The sequence below is a fragment of the Schistocerca nitens genome, chromosome 1 (genome assembly GCF_023898315.1).
Source record: "Schistocerca nitens isolate TAMUIC-IGC-003100 chromosome 1, iqSchNite1.1, whole genome shotgun sequence".
Lineage (NCBI taxonomy): Eukaryota > Metazoa > Arthropoda > Insecta > Orthoptera > Acrididae > Schistocerca > Schistocerca nitens.
Genome location: NC_064614.1, coordinates 6,500,054 through 6,521,481, shown reverse-complemented (window position 1 = coordinate 6,521,481; position 21,428 = coordinate 6,500,054). Strand labels below are relative to the sequence as shown.

The 21,428-nt window shown below is 41.1% G+C and overlaps 1 protein-coding gene and 1 non-coding gene across 2 annotated transcripts in view; one reads left to right on the top strand and one right to left on the bottom strand.

Moving 5' to 3' along the window:
• Positions 1 to 21,428, bottom strand: part of LOC126240414 (EF-hand calcium-binding domain-containing protein 4A-like) — a 794,844-nt gene that overhangs the window by 623,947 nt on the left and 149,469 nt on the right. Inside the window, exon 2 of the mRNA XM_049947923.1 lies at positions 17,172 to 17,290. Coding sequence (XP_049803880.1) covers positions 17,172 to 17,282 — 111 coding nt within the window. The 5' untranslated portion in view covers positions 17,283 to 17,290. The remainder of the gene's footprint in view (positions 1 to 17,171; positions 17,291 to 21,428) is intronic.
• On the top strand, positions 10,106 to 10,188 carry Trnal-uaa (transfer RNA leucine (anticodon UAA)). The gene has a single exon. It is a non-coding gene; the product is annotated as a tRNA-Leu (tRNA).

Genomic DNA, 21,428 nt, shown 5'->3' with positions numbered 1-21,428 from the left:
GGACTTAAATGGACCGTGTACCTAAAGTTCCCTGTTGCGTGGGAAAGGCATCTGCTCCGAAGAATATACGAAATTCGTGAGATGTAGGTGCAGTTACAACCGAATCACCAGTGCTCTGTACTTGCAGCGGTGACAACAAGAAGTAAAATCTCGGTTAAAGTAAATGAATGTAAAATTTGGCTGGATGGAATCACAGTAATTAGTTAAATTTGTAAAATGTAATAAGGTTAGTTAATGAATTAAAGAAAACCAACGGTTATCAGCTCACTATGTGATCAAACTTACTGTCATTATAATCACTGTCTGTTAATGGGAAAACGTACGTAAGAATGTTTGGTTTTGTTGCAAGACGGAAACAGCACAAAATTAGTAAATATTACTCTATCGAGATTTCAACTGGATATCTCACAGTGAACAAATACTTTTCAATTAGGTAGCAGCTCATGGAAATCAATTAGTAATAATCAAAGAACAACAAAACCTCATGACTAGTAAACGGTTACGTAAATGCAAAAATTCGTGAAGTCACTCAGTGTAAAGCTTACTGTCTTTAATTTAACTCAAAAAGTTTTTTATATTTCTTCATTATTGAATGCTGTCATTTAGCTTTTAAATTATTGTAATGATATAGCGTCAAGCAATAATCACTTTACTGTGAGTAACAGCTACGTAATTTGAAAAGTCAAAACTTCGATTTAAAAAAGAATGGCAAAGTTCATGATATAATTTTACCGAATTACTGCTCTCTTGCAACTTCAACTTTTATTGCCATACATTAATGTTTACTCCCAGCCACTTCGTGCAGTTATATTATTGTTTGCTCCAGACGTTAACAAACATTTGTGATTGACTGCAGTTGAGTAAAATGGAAAGCTTAATTATCCACGAAAACTACACAAAAATATCTTTTACTGATTGCATAAAGTCGAAAAGTTATTTATGCATGAAAAATATACGAAAAATATATTTTACTGAATGTCGCTGTATTAAGTAATGACTTTCAGATTAATGTTTACCGGACTTCAACACTTCTGTTAATTGTATTATTGCTAATTATTGAAATTTTAGTTGCTCTCTCTCTCTCTCTCTCTCTCTCTCTCTCTCTCTCTCTCTCTCCTCTCAACACTCGCCTACATTCTATAATTGTTAGCGCGCTTGCTCGCCCAGCGATAATGCAACTGATACTCTGTTATATTTCCTCACAGTATAGCATCGCCCTGACTAGGCCAGCGTGTCTACTTGCACTAGTTTACAACTAACATTTATTTAACTTTATAATGAGGAAACAATTCCTTTCATCAAACAAACATTAGTAAGATTATTTACAAACGTGGATTCCTAGAAAAATACATCGAAAATGAAAGCTGCAAGGAAAAATTTTGGTAGCCCACAGAATTGTTTTGTTACAGTGCTACGCCTCCCTTCAGGCCAAAGAGCTATGCTAGGCAGTGCACTATCGTCCTCGGAATGTGAACATACGTGCCTCTTTGGATAAGACGGAATATAGTGATGATGATAACGCTCTCAGTAGAGTGTGGAGACGGCAAGATATCACTGTACGACGCAGTTCCAAGGGTTCAGCAGACAGGTGGGTCAGTTACGTTTTGGCCCAGTATCGTGTAAGGGCGTCAGGCGCCTCTCATCGCTACTCATGTTATTTGAGCTCTGTGCAGTACCAGGACTGGAGCGTGTATCCTACAGTCCGGTCCTACAGTCAACATTGTGGTGAACACGTTTCTCCAGGAGGAAGGAATCAACCGAATGGTTTGCGTTGACCTAATTCCCAATGAGTATCTTTGTGATCAGTTGAAATTTGCAGTTCGTCGTCACAAGAACGCTTCTTGACACGCTTGATTACCATCAATTCCGTCATCGAAGAGAGGGTCAGTCTTGAACAGCGACATCCAAGAAGGAGGATCCAGCTTTGGTCTGGGAGATGAGTGTTTGGCCGAGAAAGAAGTGGCAGCTTTGGTCGATTTCGAGAACAACGCTTTTCGTTGTCATATATACAGCTGTTATGAAAGAAGAGAATGCCCCATTTTATGTAGATTACTCGAGTCGCTTCAAAATGACAATCTTTTTAAAGGAAGCAAATTTTCATTGCATACTGCGCTGAAAGACAGGCTTCAGTTATTCGGTGTTTAACGGAAGAAAAACATTAATGGGAAGAACAGATATAGTTGCATAGCGTTGAACATTCCTGCGCAGGATCACGGAAGTAAGATTCGAAAATATATTATGGAGATAGTTAAAACCTGGATTAATGCCAGCCATTCATTACGTAGAGGCTCGAGTGATGGAACACCTGAGGGGACCATGGCAGTGCCTGTAGGAACAAGGTGTGAATTATTTTTTTCACAAGGAAGTACATACGACAGTTTTCTTCCAAAATGCTTGTTAATTTTTCGTTCCAAAAACACAGGTGATTATCACGAACAGATGAACAATGTAGTTTTTCGAAACGGGTTCGAGACATCCCCTATGTGAATCAGTGATCGTTATGGATAACGCCGCATATCAGTCCGTTGTTCAAGACAAGACATCAACTTTGGCAGCAAAAAATACCATATTATTCAGAGAATGAAAGGATGATAAGTGTATTTCAGAGAAGATTTGAAGAAGGCTAAATTGCTCAAAATTGTGACCCAAACAGACCACAGTTTCCAGCATACATAACTGAAGAGACTTTTAAAACAGGCGTGAAATAGTTCGGCTTCTGCCATTCCACTGTCAGTTACAAGATATGGGCGCCAACAAAAAATTACGTTGCTCCAGGCAATGAAACATTCACCATCTCTGATGCTGAAAATCTCCTTCGCAGCTTTCAATCAAGTGACAAGCGAAACCTGCACTAAAACTGTGAACAGCACTGCACATCTCATCAGAGGAGGCCAAATCTGAAGGCTTTGTGGAAGAATGCGTAGAAAATTTAACTAAGCATCTGAGAGGATAATAATGGATAATGTGTGTGAAATCTTATGGGACTTGACTGCTAAGGTCATCAGTCCCTAAGCTTACTTAACCTAAATTATCCTAAGGACAAACACACACACCCGTGCCCGAGGGAGGACTCGAACCTCCACCGGGACCAGCCGCACAGCCCACGACTGCAGTATCTGAGAGGCAGTGGTAGTTCGAGTAGTGTTGAATAAAACTATTCTGTATCAGATTCTTACAGTAATGTGAGTGGTGTTTTCCCATTAGCGTAACTATAACACCCCCAGGAAAATAAGGAGGGAACATGTGACTGACCTGTCGTCACCTTTCAGTACCTTCTTCAGATTATAACTGTTAATTTATTGATAAATTATTCGTTGCGGAAGTAATTAATAATACTACTATTTAAAAATGGAAACAAAAACTGTGGTTGTTGGACGATTTGCGAAAATAATTTTCATTTATATTGTCAAGTTAAACAAGTAACTGATAATACTTTGGCTCTGAGCACTATGGGTCTTGACTTCTGAGGTCATCAGTCCCCTAGACGTAGAACTACTTAAACCTAACTAACCTAAGGACATCACATACATCCATGCCCGAGGCAGGACTCGAACCTGCGACCGTAGCGGTCGCGCGATTCGAGATTGTAGCGGCTAGAACCGCTCGGCCACACCGGACAGCTCCTGCAAAGGGATTATAGAACGAATTCCAGGGTACATGATTCGAGCTTTTGCAAATAATTGTACAACATAGTCCCAGGGCACTTGCTTACAATCTGTGATTGGCTGAACTTCAAAAATACCAGTGTGTATCGATACATCGAAAGAAACTAAAAGCTGCAATATGTTTTGACAGTGAAAGCAAGGTTCAAGCAGTTGTATTCCTTTTATTATCTGTGCGATGGGCCAGTTTCAGTCTTGGGTCATTTTCAAGCACGTATCTTAAGCTTTCAGCTTAAAAATAATTCAAATTTGAAATTGGACGATCTCAAAGACGCTAAAAAGAATAGAGCATACTTAGACCGTATTTTGGTTCTCAATACACATTCAGGTTGTGGACTTACACAAAATTGAAGTTTTTCGCACTACTATGCTTTGTGAGACATAATCTAGGGCTCCGAAACGGGTTGCACACTGGACGCTGTGAAAATGTCGCCGGATGTATATTGGATGTACTATAAGAACTGTTGAACAAACCTGTGAAGAAGGCGAATTGTCGGCTTCGGTTGACTGGGAGTGATACCGTATACATCACTAGTGCGGTCAGTTTTTCAGTACTGCTCGAGTGTTTTGGATCTCTGCCAGGTCGGATTAAACGAGGACATCGAAGCAATTCGGGGGCGGGCTGCTTGATTTGTTGCCCGCAGATTCGATCACTGCACGAGTAATATGCAGATGCTACGTGAGCTTATACGGAAATCTCTGCTGGGAATTTTGTATTTTGTAAAAATAAAAAAAGAAAACTATTGAGAAAACAGAACGATTCTGCCGCCTCCAAGGCATATTTTGCGTAAGACAACAGAAATTTGGGGTCGGGGGGGAAGCATGCAGAAAGTCGTTTTTCCTCGCTCCATTTGCGAGTGCAACTGGTACAGGCTACTCTAAGCCGAGCACCGTGTAGTGGCTTGCAGAGTATGTATGTAGATGTAGACACAGCACACACTCATGCATTCTGCTAAATTTATACTCATGCATTCCACTACATAAATGAACCGGAGACGTTCAACTGCCCGCTGTGCTTCTACTCCAGTTGGGCAGCATTTGAGAGTTAGGAAGAGGGCGCTGCCTGCTCCTTGATGAGTGGAGAACAAAACGTGCGCTGATCGCAGCAACAGCAGCTGGCCGATGGCCGGTTCTCTTGGTCGTGGCGGCGGTGGACGGCTGGACCGTGCTGTGGACGGGCGTGCTGAGTGCATGCGGGCCATTCCTGGCCAGCCGATAAATCGTTACGGCGGTTGTATAGAGTGACACTATCCGTCTGCTAGTGCAGTTGATTTTGACCCTTTTATAGCTCGGTTTTTGGTGTTCTTTCAAGATGCTCGACTGGGAGGTAAGCCAGTTCGAATGCTGGTGGTGGATAAAATTTTCACTGCCAGTATTTGGCCGGGAAGGGCAGGAGTGGTCGTTCCTGAACACCAGTTGTAAGTGGGCTGCTTCTGTGCTGGCAGCGCTGTGTAGCGCTTTGCATTGGATCTCTGACTGTGCGTTCTTTGCAAGAGACTCTGTGGCTGGTCGGACTCTTTGTTGGAAGTTAGTCGCCAGCAGTGATGGAAGTACTGTTGGGCAGTTGGAGGTGAACAGCCAGCAGTGACGGGATGTTAGATGTGAGAAGTTAGCATTTGTGGAGGGTAGAGATCTGAAGTGTTAGCGTAGGCTAACGATCTGTACATGTTCGACTTGGAGATTGAATATTATTCATGATTATATACTTTTGTACTAGATGTCAATGACGATTTATATTCGTGTCTGAACTGGATGTCACATTATTAAGGCAAAAAAATACATTATTTGGTTTGCAGCAAAATCTTTCCTTTGCTAACCACATGCCTATTAGTAGTTACTGGCTTTAGTAGTTAGAATCTTTGATTTAGCTGGCAGTATTGACGCTCGCTGTATTGCAGTAGTTCACGTAATGAAGATTTTTGTGAGGTAAGTGCTTAATGAAATGTATAGGTTACTGTTAAGGTTTCTTTTTAGCCAGGGCCATTCTTTTTAGTTAATTTGGTAGCAGTCAGATCGCGTTGCCGTTGTATATTGAGAGTAATTAATGAATACGAAAAGTTTGAGTTCTGTTTGCCAGGGCCAATTCAGTAGGTCAATGTTGTAAGGATAAAGACTACCAAAGTGACACTTGTATTCACTTTCACTCAGCAGTTTAAGCAAATATTTTATTAAAGAGTTTCACAGTCTTTGCGCCAATTTCCTGGTTTAAATTCCAAACCTGTCTGCAGTCCCTCATGAAGTAAGGAAATTTGACACCGTTAATGGTGATCCGTATGTGGAATAGTGACGTTTAGTTCGGAGGCTGCCGTGCCGCTATTTGCCAGCACCGGTTTTCCGCCCTCTCCCTTTCTTTCATACACAACAGCACAAACACAACACTACACTGTAGAAGCAGTCATCATAGACGTCCGCACGACACCGATACAAACCTGACATTTGATATCGACGTAAGATTCCTGGATTTGCTCCCTTACGCTCAGTTCCAGACTCCGCGACTAATGTGAATTGAGTGGTTCAGCAAATGCGCTTCGTCATAACCAATCCCAGCCTTTCACTACCGCTCCAGATCAGTTGGTTTGATAAATACTGGGTAACAAAAAGAGTTGAGAACTCAGAAGGAGGGGATGATACGAACTTGACGGGTAGAAAGTGTATGCAACACTGGAGGGAAAAATGACCTTTCCTATCCGTTATTGAAGCTGTCAGTTGCTCAAAAAGGAGTACATTATTCAGCAACAAAAATCTTTGATCATTTGCCCAACAACATAAAGTGTCTGGGAGGTAGCAGATCAAGTATTAAATCTAGCTTAAAATCGTTTCTTTTGGACAACTTCTTCTACTCCATGGACGAGTTTCTGTTTCAGAAACGGTAAAAAAAAAATGTTCCTCTAAATGTAGCTGCATGTGTAGAACTAAAAATTTCAGTAATATTAATATTAGCACTATTCATGTGTGTATATATATCTTGTAATCTGACTTGTTCCACATCATATCGACAAAATAATCGGGAAAATTATCTGCAGAACATGACATAACTAAAACTATTTGAGTGATTACAAAATCGAGTCAAGTGCAAGTGTACAAAGCTCTTGGCAGTGCGTGCCTACCTCTGGCCTGAACGAGTGTGCTCATTCAATTGGGAAGGCTGTCAAAATGTACCCGTTGTATCATTTCCATAGGCAAGAACTCATGAAACTGGTCCTTAATATCCTAGATACTGCAAATGGGCCGTAGTTGACGGTATGGGTAGTACCTCAGCATCACGCGGACAATCACAGAGACACGTGCGATGTGTGGACGAGCAGTATCCTGCCACATGAGAGGTAACATATGAATAAGCAGTACGTCCGGCGCGTAGCGTTTTGCTATCAGTGTTCCCTTAAACACTATCAGCCGTGACCCCCCCCCCCCCCCACCAATGACGCCTCTCCAACACTTTGGAGAAATGATGCCACTTCTAAGTCGCCGCCTAAACTCGCCGAAGATGTCGTCCTGGACAGTGTGTGTGTGTGTGTATCAAATCTTATGGGACTTAACTGCTAAGTTCATCAGTCCCCAAACTTACACACCTTAACCTAATTATCCTAAGGACAAACACACACCCCATGCCCGAGGGAGGACTCGAACCTCCGCCGGGACGAGCCGCACAGTCCACGACTGCAGCGCCTAAGACCGCTCGGCTAATCCCGCGCGGCCCGGGAGAGTGCAGAACCGCTATTCATCGCTGAATACAGATAGTGTGAGCAACCGATGTTTCCCGTCACGGCACCTCTGCAAACACAGCCGCTTGTGTTATGGGCAGACAACGCATTCCCCGGTCTGGCTGCTGTTAGTCTCCGACCTGTGGTGTTTTTTGACTTAGACCACAGCAGCTGCAGACGTGACAGGGTGCCTCGTGCACGGTAAACCGATCCTTCCTTGTGATGGTAAACTTGGTCGATCGTGACCTTGACGGCTAGTATGTTTGCCCTCACGCTTCCATGCAGTCCATCATCAGACCAACGCCATCCCAGTCCACTCCAAATCTCGATTCGGCCAGCAAGCTGAATGAAGTCCAGCAACGAGACCCGGTTCAAACTCTGTCAGGCACTGATAACGCTTTCTCACATGAGTACGCGACATCGCCGTGTCTTCCGCAGTGATCATTCACCATGTGATGCTGTTCACTCCTGGATAACATACCAGGCATGGTAATTTCACTAAACTCGTACAAAAGTACTGTGCTCTGGTGGCCGTTTACCCATCAGAGAGAATTACAGCTCGAAGCATTTAACAAACCTGCCGATGGTGTATACGTGTACAAAGTTACGCTGACGTGCGGCCACATCTGCTGCGTACTTCACTTCTCTAGTCGGGCAGTGTATTTTTGGTAACCCTATGGTTTAGTTAACGCGGCCTCACCCGTGAGCTTGAAATCTCATCGCGGCGACAAATTTTTGGGACAATGTTACGAAGAAGGGTTTGGAGATTGTAGGGGAGTATAACTGAATTAGCAGGAATAGATGTTTAAGTAAGGCGAAGGATCCGCCTAGGGTTTGGTTAAATCACGTCGGGAAACATCTCAACGCTCAGTAAAGTATGTCTTACGCCCTCTGCTGGTGAGGGTCTAATATTATGACATCTCCTCATTGCTGATTTCTTTCTTTTTGTGGGGCTACAGTCATGTAGAATTTTCGGAATGTTATTAACGGTATTTGACAGTACGACAGTAAGGAGTATATTTATTTCCCGATCTATATTTCGCCCTTAGACCATTTTCATGTCGAGAATCGTATGACTAAGGCCGTAATCTAGATCGTGAAATAAACATATTCCATACAGTCAAATATCGATAATATCATTTCGAAAATTCTACTCACTGATAACTTTTTATGCACTGGAATAGCATTCAGGATAGTCCTAAATTTCTTTTATTGATGGCGACAGGAAACAATCATTAGCGTGTTGCACCGTGTCCCATTCACAGTTTGGATGGACTCCAAACAATAAGGAACAGTATGTGTGCTCCACATCTGAGGAAGACAATATATTTTACATAACCATAATATTCAAACAATATTTATGAAATTGAATGCTGATGGCCAAGATAAACAATTAACTGAATGTCTGTCATAAAGATCTAGTTGGCATTTATGTTTATAGTCTATCAGATGTTTGTTGATTGTGACTAGATTTCTCTTTTTGTAGAAAGGAATTCAATGTCTCCATCGTCACAGGGTGTTGATTCTCTGTATTACAGATCAAATGTAAATGTAGTGTCAAAGAAACCTGAAAGAGTTTTTTGAAATGTATCTGCCATGAAATTCTGCGTCTGATTTAAGAGTCAGGTAATTCGTCTGATGCGCTATGACGACGCTCAGCGTGTAGTATGATCGGTGTATTCTCGCTATGTAGTGCATTAAGAGGCAGTTCCGTTTTGTAAATGTTTACGTGAATCGCAAGGACCGCGTTTTGGATTCGACCAAGCCCGTCATTCTTCCCGCTTCCCTGTATCTTACGTGGAGAAAGTTCCTGGCATATGAAATAGGACTCAATAATTATCGAGGAATTCATTGAAAGTATCTTAATTAAGTAGATAATTATATATTTTCAGAATTTTCACAGTTCACTACTTCAGCATTCTTCAATACAGTGTGTAGATTATCGTCCCATATTGGACGTAATTTGATAAATTACAACTTTTCCTTTAACTAGAAATATTCCTGAAAAAATCCCTTTAAGTTAATAATGCTATCCCACGTAGTAAGCGTCGTTCGTTCCACAGAGTACATAGCGAAGTCGTTGCAGTCATTTCTATTATCAACGCTGACCGCGCTCGGCCGCACAGCAAAACTTCGCGTAATATACACTTAACACACACGCCGAGAAGTTCGCAGAAGGATGGAAAAAGTATAACGCCTATGGAAATTTTCGCAACATCGTGTAACAAAAATTAAAACAATGATTCAAATACAGAAACAGACACTTCGACAACATGCTTGTATTTTTACCTATAGTGACAACTAGCACATTCTGATGCCTGTAGTGTGTGTCTTTTTAATCACATATCTGTTGGTTCAAAAAGTCTGTATGATCCATCTTCACAAAAATATTTCTACATTCCTGCTTCATGGATATGGGAAAAGTGCTCGAATTCCTGCTTTTATCTCTGCAGCTCATTTCCATCACAACAACTACATCATGTCCACGTCTTGCTTCATTTTCTATTGCTGTAAGTTACTCACAAGGTGAGCAAACAGGTGTTCTGCAACGACCACTCCTCGGCAGAAATTTCCCATCGCTGAGCAAATAGTCTACCGGAGAATACGAGACGCAGGTCGATGTTTGCTAAGTGCATCGGCGGCGCCTATACGTAACGTACACTAAAATATCCGTAACTGTCCGTACGGCCTGCAAGAGATGCAGAACGAGAAAAGCAAAATATGTGCTAAATTCACAACGTAGCCAGGTTGGCCGAGCGGTTAAGGCGCCAGACTTAAGTTCTGGTTCCCAATAGGGAGCGTGGGTTCGAACCCCACACCTGGCACTATATTTTTACACTTTGCGTTCAGCGCCGATCCTCTCTACATGAATGGGCAGATATCGCTAAAGCCGTCTTAGGTCCAACTCATTAATAGTAGGGCATTAAAAAGTACACTATTTTCATAATAAAAAAATTGGTTACTGATACAATATCGGTATAAACATTCATGTTTAGGGTGGAAACCTGTCATTGATATATATATATATATATATATATATATATATATATATATATATATATATATATATATATATATATATATATATATATATATATATATAATCTCTGAACTTTAACTTGAAAGCTTGTTTACTACGCATACTACCGTTCTCTTACATCCTATACCATGTTTTGGAACCGCTCTGTGACTTTGCAAGCAATATTCTTCACCCAGAAAACACCAGTTGGAACTATCTTCATTGTGAGTTCGTTAAATTTTAGCAGGGTACCTCGAATACTGTGAGAGTATGCTATGGTATTTTTCTTTTCCTTAATCTTTCTTTTTTACTTTTCTTGTCGCCTTTGCATGAATTATGGAGAGGCACGTTCAATAACAGTAGCGTCTGCTGCTGGGAAGTATCCACACAACATTAGTGTGACACCGCGTTCGGTGTGCACTGAGACCTGGTCCAGAGTAGCATAATACGTTAACTTTCAAAATCATTTTTAGGAGTGAAATTACATTATGATCCTAACAGTGAAAGACTTGACTATGTTCGAGCGATGTAAACACATAAGAGCGTCACATTTTTTCTGTGTAATGATACATGCGGTATTAGCAGCGACGGTATAAATATTTTATGAGTCAATACTAGCGCTTTGCAGCCACTGAAACATGGTTTCGTCACAACACACGTTTCGTTTTGTTCAGTGAAAATATCGACAATGGTAGGATTTTTCCAGTCCGTTTCCTGACATGGATCTGATGTTTACACGCACGTTTCAAAAGAATTTTCAAGTTCTACATCGGCACTCTAGTTACGAAATAAACGAAAATCGGACACATTAAACGATGATCAAAGAAACACGGAATAGCGATGTTGACTAATAATTGTACCAGTAAGACAATATTTATGAGATGGCCAACAACACAGACCGTGAGAAGCCACGCGGTAGAAGGAAGCGAGAAAAAGACTGTTTCCCTGCTCCACGCCTTACCCCTCCCTCTCACCAACATTTTTGACAACTACATGCAAGACAAACGCGGTTACACTTCTGTGTAACTTGCAACATTGTGCAATTAGGGGGTGGGGGAGGGATCTGAACAATGGTTTATTTCATATGCAGGAAACAGAAGGCTGTACTGCAGTCAGCTAACGGAGAACAGATTTGAATGTGACTGGGGTGCTGTGATTGTTGTGAAACTTGGAGAGGGGGAAGGGGGAGGGGGCAGAAGAAGATACCACAGGGTTCTTTTCTGGGTCTGTTGTTTTTCCAGTGTTGCCAATTTAGCGACTTTGTCGCTAGAAATGGCGACTTTTGCCTTCGTATTAGCGACAAAAAAAACTTTTTAGCGACAAAAATTATTTAGGGACTTATCTGGCGACTTTTGGAGTACTGACGACTTTTGCAGTACAAATCAAAACTATTTTGTGCCAATATGTTCATTAACAAAACTAAGATTTTAACTATGGAATGGGTGCTGCACTGACTTTGTTCTACATTTACTAAGTTAAATTAAGTTCTTAGCTGATCATGTAGCATTGTTCAGCATTTAGTAAACCTGAATGTGGGAATTGCCTACAGAGTAAGAAAACCTTGATTATAGAACAGTTCATTATTCATTACCCACTAGCCTGTTATCGTCGATAGCGTATCGATCTATGATTCTTCAACTTTTGAACTCCCTTTATTTTTCGAATTGTCAAAAAACATTCGTTTGATAAAATACATTTCTGTCCAGCAACTTCTAATTTTTCGCAATGTTAACTCTTAGCCAAATTATTACCACATTCACAGTGGTAACACAAGAACGATTCAGTGGGGTTATCTCAGACATTATTACGTTTTAAACAATGAACAACAGGACTGATATCGAGTTACCGAGTGAGTAGATTGTTTCATGACCTCTAGTTCGCCTGAGTTTTAATGTATTTTCAGTGATTATGAATTGGTGAAACTTATGTTGTGGTGGATTACATAATGGATTTACCGCAGAAGAAGAAGCAGTACGCTCAAAGATATCGGGATGGGTGGGAAGCAGAACCTGAATTCAATGGGTGGCTGAAACCAGTCGTTGGAGACTTATCCAAGGCAAGATGTCAAGTATGTGCAACAGAGTTTTATGCTAAATTGTGTGATATTAGAAAGCATTAGAAAACTATTAAGCATAAACAAAAAATTGATTTTAAAAAAACACAAACCACCTTACCTGTGAAAATTGTTCCGATAACTATAGTTAGAATAGCAAGCAGAGCGAAAGGCGCCCTTTCTTTATTTATTACTGAACATTGTTCTATTTTAGCTGTAGATCATTTAGGAATACTGTGCAAGAAGGTGTTTTCCGGTGATAAGGGCGCTAAAAACATGCAATTACATCGTACAAGGCCGGCCAGGGTGGCCGAGCGGTTCTAGGCGCTTCAGTCTGGAACCACGCGACCGCTACGGTCGCAGGTTCGAATCCTGCCTCGGGCATGGATGTGTGTGATGTCCTTAGGTTAGTTAGGTTTAAGTAGTTCTAAGTTCTAGGGGACTGATGACCATAGATGTGAAGTGTACTAACAGTGTACTAATAGATGAATCCACAGATGTATCAATATCTAAAATGCTAGGTATCGCTATACGGTACTATAGTGTAAACAACCAAACCATTAGATCAGCATTTCTCAAACTCGCTGTAGCAGAAACTGCAGATGCAAGAACTCTGGCTGCTGTTCTTGTGAATTCTTTGAAAGATCTCAAACTTCCAATCGCTAATATGGTAGGAATTGGCACAGATAATGCTTCTGCAATGGTTGGAATAAACAATGGGCTCTTCGAACAACTCAAGAGAAAATATGGTTTGAAGCATTTGGTATTGATCCGTTGGATTTGTCACTCTCTTCAGCTTGCAGTTTCGCACGCCTCAGTGAATACCATAACTAGAAACATAGAGTTTCTTGTACGGGAAACCTACAATTGGTTCTCCATTTCACCCAAAAGACAAGAGGAATATAAAAAGGTTTATGAGACAATAAATTGTGGAAAAAAGCCACTAAAAATTCTGAAGGTCTGTGCAACACGTTGGCTTTCAATTGAACCTGCAATACGAAGAATTCAGGAGCAGTGGGAAGAACTAAAGCTACATTTTTCACTTGTCATGGTTCAAGACAATTGTTACACAGCCGATCTTTTGTACAAGATGTATTGTGACGACTCAAATCATCTTTATATGTTTTACCTTAAACATGCTTTAAAAGACGTACAAATAGCAATAAAAGCTTTTGAAAGAGAAGACAATGACCCCACTAAATTACTAGATACACTTGTATTTCTCATGCAGTCACTCGGACAAAACATAGTTTTTCCAACTGTTGATTTGTGGACAACACCAGTTCCAAGCCAATGTACGTACGCAAATTCGAACCTTGGCTTTATGTTTGAACAGAAATTGTCTGAGTCAAGTTTGTCTGAAGAAAATAAAGTATATTTGAAGGAGAAATTCAACACAGACTGCCAAGTAACGTTACAATCCTGAAAAAAAAGTCAATACTGAATGTTGAAGAAACACTAAAAGTGAATAAAAATAATGCTGTAACGGATGTAGCCAAAGAGTTGGGTTTTAGTGGCGATTTCATAGACGGTATGCTGCAAGAATGGCATAATATCAACTTCATTAGGTGGAATAACACTACTAGCACTGTTCGATTTTGGAGAGAGGTTTTGCAGTATAAAAATGCCGCAGGGGAGAATCCTTTTTCTTTGATTTCACAGCTAGCTCTGACTGTTATATGCCTACCGCATTCAAATGCAGAAGTGGGAAGGATATTCAGTTCTATGAACATTATAAAAACTAAACAACGTAACAGATTATCGTTAAAGACAATTAATGCTTTGGTCATATTGAGAGACCAGCTGAAGAAACAAAATAAAGATTGTGCATCTTTTGACATACTGTCAGACGTATTGGAGCTTATTGGAACGAACAAAAGTTACTCTTTTGCGACGAAACCAGTCGAACTGCAACATCATCTTTTGAGCGACGTTCAACCCTCTACATCAACTACAGTTCTGTCAAAGCATGAAACAAAAGAGTTATTGGATCTTCTGAGTGACGACGATGAATAGCTCACATACCGGTATGTGTATATTCTGTAACCTAATTTGAGTTCTTGCTTTCTTTTGTTACAAATACGGTCGTATGTTTCTAGTATATTTGAATACTGTGATTGAAACAACAATTTATGTATTGCGTCAATAATGATAACATGTTTAATTAAACGTTAGCGTATTTTATATGTATGTATGTTGTTGCAAGCGATGCGTCATTTAATTAAGACAATATAGCAATTACGTATGAGACAATTTTTCTTAATATTTTATAACCCCCCCCCCCCCCCTGTCTTATTGCACCATTCACAGCGCGAAATTTTCAGTACACCCCTAGTAAAATCAGTTTTAGCGACTTTCTAGCGACTTTTGATATTGAATCTAGCGACTCGGGCTTTTTAGAGTTGGCAACACTGTGTTTTTCTCAATACGCAACGTGTAGCAACACGATACTGACTACCGCAACCAACACTGTATTTTTATCTCAAATTTTACACTGGTTGGCTGTATCAACCGAGTTCATGGAATGGAAGAAATTTTACCTTCGAGAGGTTGTAAGGGAACAAATCGAGGATAGGAACAAGTCTTCAGAAACGTGATCCAACGATGCTACAAAAGCTTGCTCACTGGGGGACTGAGTTCTTTAAACTATCAAACTTTTTAATGTATTTATCGTCTCATTAGACTTCTAAAAGAGTTCTTTAATGATTAAGTTTTGATCTTCTGACTGGTTCCTTAATTTGTTACTTTGTGGAAAAAATTAACTTGAATGGGGCATCATCTTTAATTTTCTTTGCCCTGTAACGTTATGCTCATAATTTTTAGGATAGATTTGATCAAAGTCAATTTTATTATGCCTTTTTTATTAATGAGAAAGTATTACGATTGGCAAGCTGTGTGGATGCTGCTCTACTTGTGTAATGACTTACTTGCTGTTCTTCTACTTCCAGTCTTTCGCATTCTCAGTAGCACAGTACTGTGAATATGAACACATGATGATGAAAATTTGTGTTCATGCTCTCACCGGCATTTTGCAGATTGCCTAGCCCTTCTTACTGGTATTTAAAACTTCTTATCTTTTTTATCAATATTGTAATGTTCGATTACAATTCATTGTCGCATACCTGCCAATTATAGCAGACGTTTCAGTGGAAGGTGTTTGTTCTGTAGAACGTGATCCGTTGACATCCTGCACCCACTGTGGGTAGAAAATAGTGTGTATGTGTGGGGGGGGGGGGGAGGTCACGTGATGTCAGCTGAGAGAGTCGATTCCAAGCAGGACCTCTGGCACCGGCTTCTGCGACTAGCTAGCAATGACGCGCATCCTCTCTTTCAGTTTCCTTCGTACTTAGTTCCGGCACGAAATTAACATTATCTTATGCCTGCCAAAACTGGTGAATGGCATCTTAGATCGACCTGTATGTGGCCATCCGTATTCCGTGCAACTGAATACAATGGTTTCATTACTTTTAAACCAACTCATTCAGTTTGAAAAATCCCTTTGTCATGTTCCCTTCGACTCCTGTACACTGCGCTGGTGAAAATTCGGAAGACGGAGCAGACAAATAGTTTTAAAGCCAGCAAAGTAAGAACGCATTTGGTGCAGCGACTAAAAAGCAACTACAAACTATGTCGCTTTATGATGCCTCTAAAAAAACGCATATGCAATGATAAAGTTGATTTTCAGCTGCGGTATAGCGGGATCTGGCCTGAAAATTGTAAACATAATGAGTCGTGTTGAATGATTCAACGTTCTACAGAGAGTGTCCTAGGACGACTGGTCAGTGTTCAGGGATATCACAGTAACGATCAATGCCAAGCAAAAAAGGCTAAACAAAATTGACGTTAAAACGCATACATTAAGGGCGATGAGCACGTTTCCGATACTGTGAAATAAATCTCTTCTACGGCAAGCTCTTTGCTTTCCACATTTTGGGACGAGGTAGTACGGGCCGAAACAATAAGAAACTGTCTAAACATGGGCTCTAAAATGCGTATCTTCAAGAGCTATCAGCACTTATTCAGTATAAGAGATGTGTTTTACGGCAGCGAAGATGAACAAGTGCTCGTAGCTCTTAAGGGATGCACTTTATAACTCATGTCTACTGAACACTTTTTATTGTTTTGATCCACAGTATCACCTCCCAGAATATCGAAAGCAAAGAGCTTGCAACAGAAGAGATTTGTTTTACATTACTGTAGACGAAGACCTTTTTGCTTCCAATGATCGTTCCTGTCATATCTCTTAATATTAAGCATTCGTCTTGAAACACCCTGTATAAACACAGTGAAAGTTAGTTCTTGGTTGTATGGGCATTTGCCCAAAACCATTTGAAATAAAGTATGTTATAGGGGATAACACCTGCCACAAGACCATCCGTTTTGCAAAAAAACTGAGTTTTAGACGCTGACACTAGGCTTAGCGGTTTTCACACTATGAAGTCCTGAATGCAGTGACGTGAGTTGAGTCAGTGTTACAATTCAAGTAACTGTTCCAGGGATGGCCTAGCGGCAAGCACTATCCCCTCCCTGTAACTTCCACGCTTTGAAGCGCTCTATGCCCATCTTATTCAGCAGATCCTGCACAACCCCTTGTAGTCTATGGGATCGTTTTGTTATACTCTATATACAAACTAATTACCACTAAACACGCAGAGCAGCCACGGTTGCCTTGGTCTCGCGGATCCAATAAGTACTTGGATGACTGAGATGGATGAACTTCGCGAGCTGCACCCTACCTGCATGTCCCTGCGGACGATGAAGCCCTTGCGCTCGGCGTCGGACAGCAGGAAGAGGCGCTGCGCCCGCTCCGCCACCAGCTGCTCCAGCGCCGTCTCCGCGCCGTCCATGGCCGCTCCTGTCGAACACAGACACAACCGCCACGTCACACACCGGCCTCTGGAGCATTCCAAGCGCATATTGCTAGCGCAGCACTCCTTTGTTCATCGTGGGCAAAACGTAAAACTGGCACGGAACACATTTCATGCACTTTAAGGTAGGCAACCGAACTTACACCTTATAACCGAGGTGGGGATGACGTAAAGTGGGTTGCCTACCTTAAGGTGCATGAAACGTTATCCGCGCCAGTTTTACATTCTACCCACACTGTATTACTGGATGACGTTGGACGATTGTAACGAAATACAGCAAGACGCTCGGACTAGGGTTACTAACTTAGGGTAACACAGCCACACTACTGCAAACAAAATTCATTTATTTATTTTTCAGCTTCAGGTCACACAAACTGTATCGTAACAAGTTTCGATAGCTTTGCAACACATCATCAGATGATTCCACTTCATTATATGCTCAAATTGTTACCGCATAATCATATCTACCACGTAATTTCCATCTACTTTCTCTAGAAAGGTATACTAGAACGGTGTTAAATTCCAAGCACATAGTATGCTGTCGAGATCTGACGTGCTTATTTGATGATCCTGAGGAAGTGTATTAGAATGTAAAAAGCACAGTTATTGTAATGTTATATAATTTATACAAATAAAAAAATGTAAGTGTTTATTTGTTCTAAATCTTAAATCTTCGATAGTTGATCAGTCTCTTCGAAATTTTGATACACATTTACATTCGAATACGTACGTGTTTTTACATATCTATTGTTAATATATGTAACATATAAATGAATATGTAATATTACCAAAAATCTCAAAGCGCACTCGACCGATTTACTTCAAATCTTACACGTTACTGTAATAATCTTATGGACACATACCGCCAATATATTTTTAATATATGTATAATAATGAAACGTTGTTATTAAACAGGACAGTTGCGTTTCTGGCTTATACGCTTACGATTAGTATACTACGACAGAATCTGAATTTGCAATAACAATAAACATGGCTTAAGGTCAGAGAGGGGTAGGGATGGGAGGTGGAAATAGGTGTAGGAGGAACTGGATGTAGAAAACGGAAAAGAGGGAATAGACAGAGATAGGAGAAGACGGGCACAGAAGCGGGAAAGGAAGTGGTGGACAGAGAGAGGGCCCAGGAGGAGATGAAGGAATGGGGGTGGAGAGGATGGGTATAGAATGAGGGGGAGGAGATGATGAACAGACTGAGGGGGCAGGAGAAGAGGATGGACAGCGATACAGGGAGGAGGAGACGAGAGGGGGAAGGAAGAGGAGATGGGAAAAGAGAGGAGATGAACAGGTAGAGGTGGGAGAAGGAAATTAAGACTTATATCCAATTCCCATACATGTTAGAAACGTATGCTTTCTCTCTTTTTTTCCATTTCATCAGACTGAGCCACATTTCTGCATGGTATGAACTCATCCTTAACTTGATATTATTTTTATTATTACGGAAAGTATAAAATTTCTTTCAAAGAAAGAAGGAAGCCATTACGCCCGAGGAAGGCAAAGTTTTTGCACTTGTCGTTACATGTGGCGAACGCCTTTTGTACAAGACGAAAGGTGCAGTAGTCAGACCCGGCGGACAGCGTTGAGACAGGAGTAAAAGCTAGTCTTGGCGCGCTTCATTTTGGGAACAGTTTTTATGCAGGCAAAAGTTAACCGCATACAGCCTGAGCAACGAAGAATGGACTACCAGCAGCGATAGTGAGAGGTCGTGTTTTGGTGCAGTACGCACGACATTACTATTTTGTACCAACATATCCACTTGTTATTGCAAGGAATCGTTTACTAACGCTTCTGCGTTAATAAGTCGCCTCTGGTAACTTTTAGCCTCAGCTGCAAGACTTACGAGGCTAAATTGTGGTGTTGCGGCTACTGCACCACTGTGCTGCAAGCAGCCTTACTAGGGGCAGCCATTATGACGGCTTGGACTATCATTTTAAGGAGAGACGTGAAGAATTTGAAGTGTTTTTGACACCGCATCCTTAACTGCACAGTGTCTAGCAAAGCAAGCTGCAGACTACTTATTTGTTATTCTTGTAAAAGGAGAACCAGGCTTAATTTAACACGTACTGTGAGCAAGTGTGGTTTTTGATCATCAGTGGCCCTGACATCTAAAGTTTGTTTAATTGTAAGTACCTATTCCATTTTACTTAATTCCTATCCACGTTCTAAGAGACGGTATGAACTGGGACGATCACTTAAGCTCTGTCGTCATAGTAAAAGCAAATGTGACACTTACTTGGATTTGTTGAAAAGGTACTACGGAAGTGCTGTGCACCAGTAAAGGCAGTTCTATTACTTCACCGTTTGGAATCAGAGGTCCACTGCTTACCTTGGCACGGAAAATTTCCAGGCTGGGCGCCTACTGAACGGCCGAAACAACAGCACAAAAATCCCAATACCCAATGTATTGTCAATCTGTAACTTCTAGTCAAATTTACGAAAGAGTTGTTTCACTAAATTTTTCTCGTACAGATCTGCTATGCTGATGCAGAAAATTATCATAGTTACACTTAATCGGTTCAAAAATGGTTCAAATGGCTCTGAGCACTATGGGACTTAACTTCTGAGGTCATCAGTCCCCCAGAACTTAGAACTACTTAAACCTAACTAACCTAAGGACATCACACACATCCATGCCCGAAACAGGATTCGAACCTGCGACCGTAGCGGTCGCGCGGTTCCAGACTGCAGCGCCTAGAACCGTTTGGCCACTCCGGCCGGCACTTAATCGGTAATTAATAAACTGTTTGTCTAGGTGAAAACAGGTTGCAAACGTCGTTAATGAAACAAACTTTACTTTAGGTGAAAAGCTGGGCACCTCATCGTTTATATGCCGATATAAATTTGCACTTTTCCTAAAACTAAATATGTATGTAAGTACTCTAACACTGATGACAATGTGAGAAATAATTTACATGTGCTGTGTCACAAATAATTAGTTAATATGTACATGGTGTTTATATTCAAACTATTGCAACTTGAGCCTATGTAGACAGAAAACTAGTTACCGAATGGGTACCCTACTTTATAGGAACGATGTTCAGATTCTGTGCTGCATGATTTACGTTGTTAGTAGTGTTAATATCATGTCTTGCATTCAGGCACCGGTACTGGTACAACGACGTAGGGTTGAATCTCAAGCACCAGTGTGCATTACAGCTGCAGACAGTCAACGAGGTTGGCCAAGGTGTGCAGGGCTTGCTTTAGCAAAACAACAGCAATAGTGATGCTGCTCTTCTCGAATGGCGACGTATTAATGGGATGCGAAAAAGCCCTCTTCCTGCGCCGAGATTGGAAAACGTGATTCGGAAATTCGAATTAATTGGCGATTTGAGAATTTCTCCTGGGAGAGGTCGGCGGCTAACTGCGCTACAGATTGTTGAAGAATTGACTGTTGTCACGGTTAATAATGCTGGACGGAATGTGTCCTCAAGCAGTGCACGAGCTGTGTCACGACACCTGAACATTCCACGTTCCAGCGTTGTTTCTGGAGCATTCGCTAGGCTGTCGTCGATGCTGACGATCATAACACTGAACCTCCCCCCCCCCCCGCCCCCCCCTCTCCCCACTGGGACTTAAACATGGTACGCAGTTGTGTCATGTGGGAATTTAAATGTGTTTCTTTCTGTGGTTTACTCGTAGTTTCTTTTTTTTTCTGCGTGGCCTTACAAATGTTTCACAAAGTTACATTAGCCTACAACACTCGTTTTCGGTGGGGGCCCTCTCAAGTGGCGAAAGTTTAATTGTAGCCGCTGTGTAGAGTCTTATTCCAAGAGAAAAGCGAAATCTAGTAAGGCATAGAATTTACTTTGCTTCCTGAACAGCTTGGGTAAAAAGTATGTAATAACAAAAAAATAATAATTTTTAAGACTAATTAAATGGAAAGAGAACTAAAATATTCTGCACATTTGAAAGCAGCCTCTGGAAATTGATCACAATTGGAAACCGAGTTCAAAAGAATGAGTTATGTCCAGTCAGTTCTACAGGAAAGCATCTAACTTCCGAAAGGCGTTCCTTATCGGCTGAATTCCAAAATTGGTTCAAATGGCTCTGAGCACTATGGAACGTAACAGATGAGGTCATCAGTCCCCTAGAACGTAGAACTACTTAAACC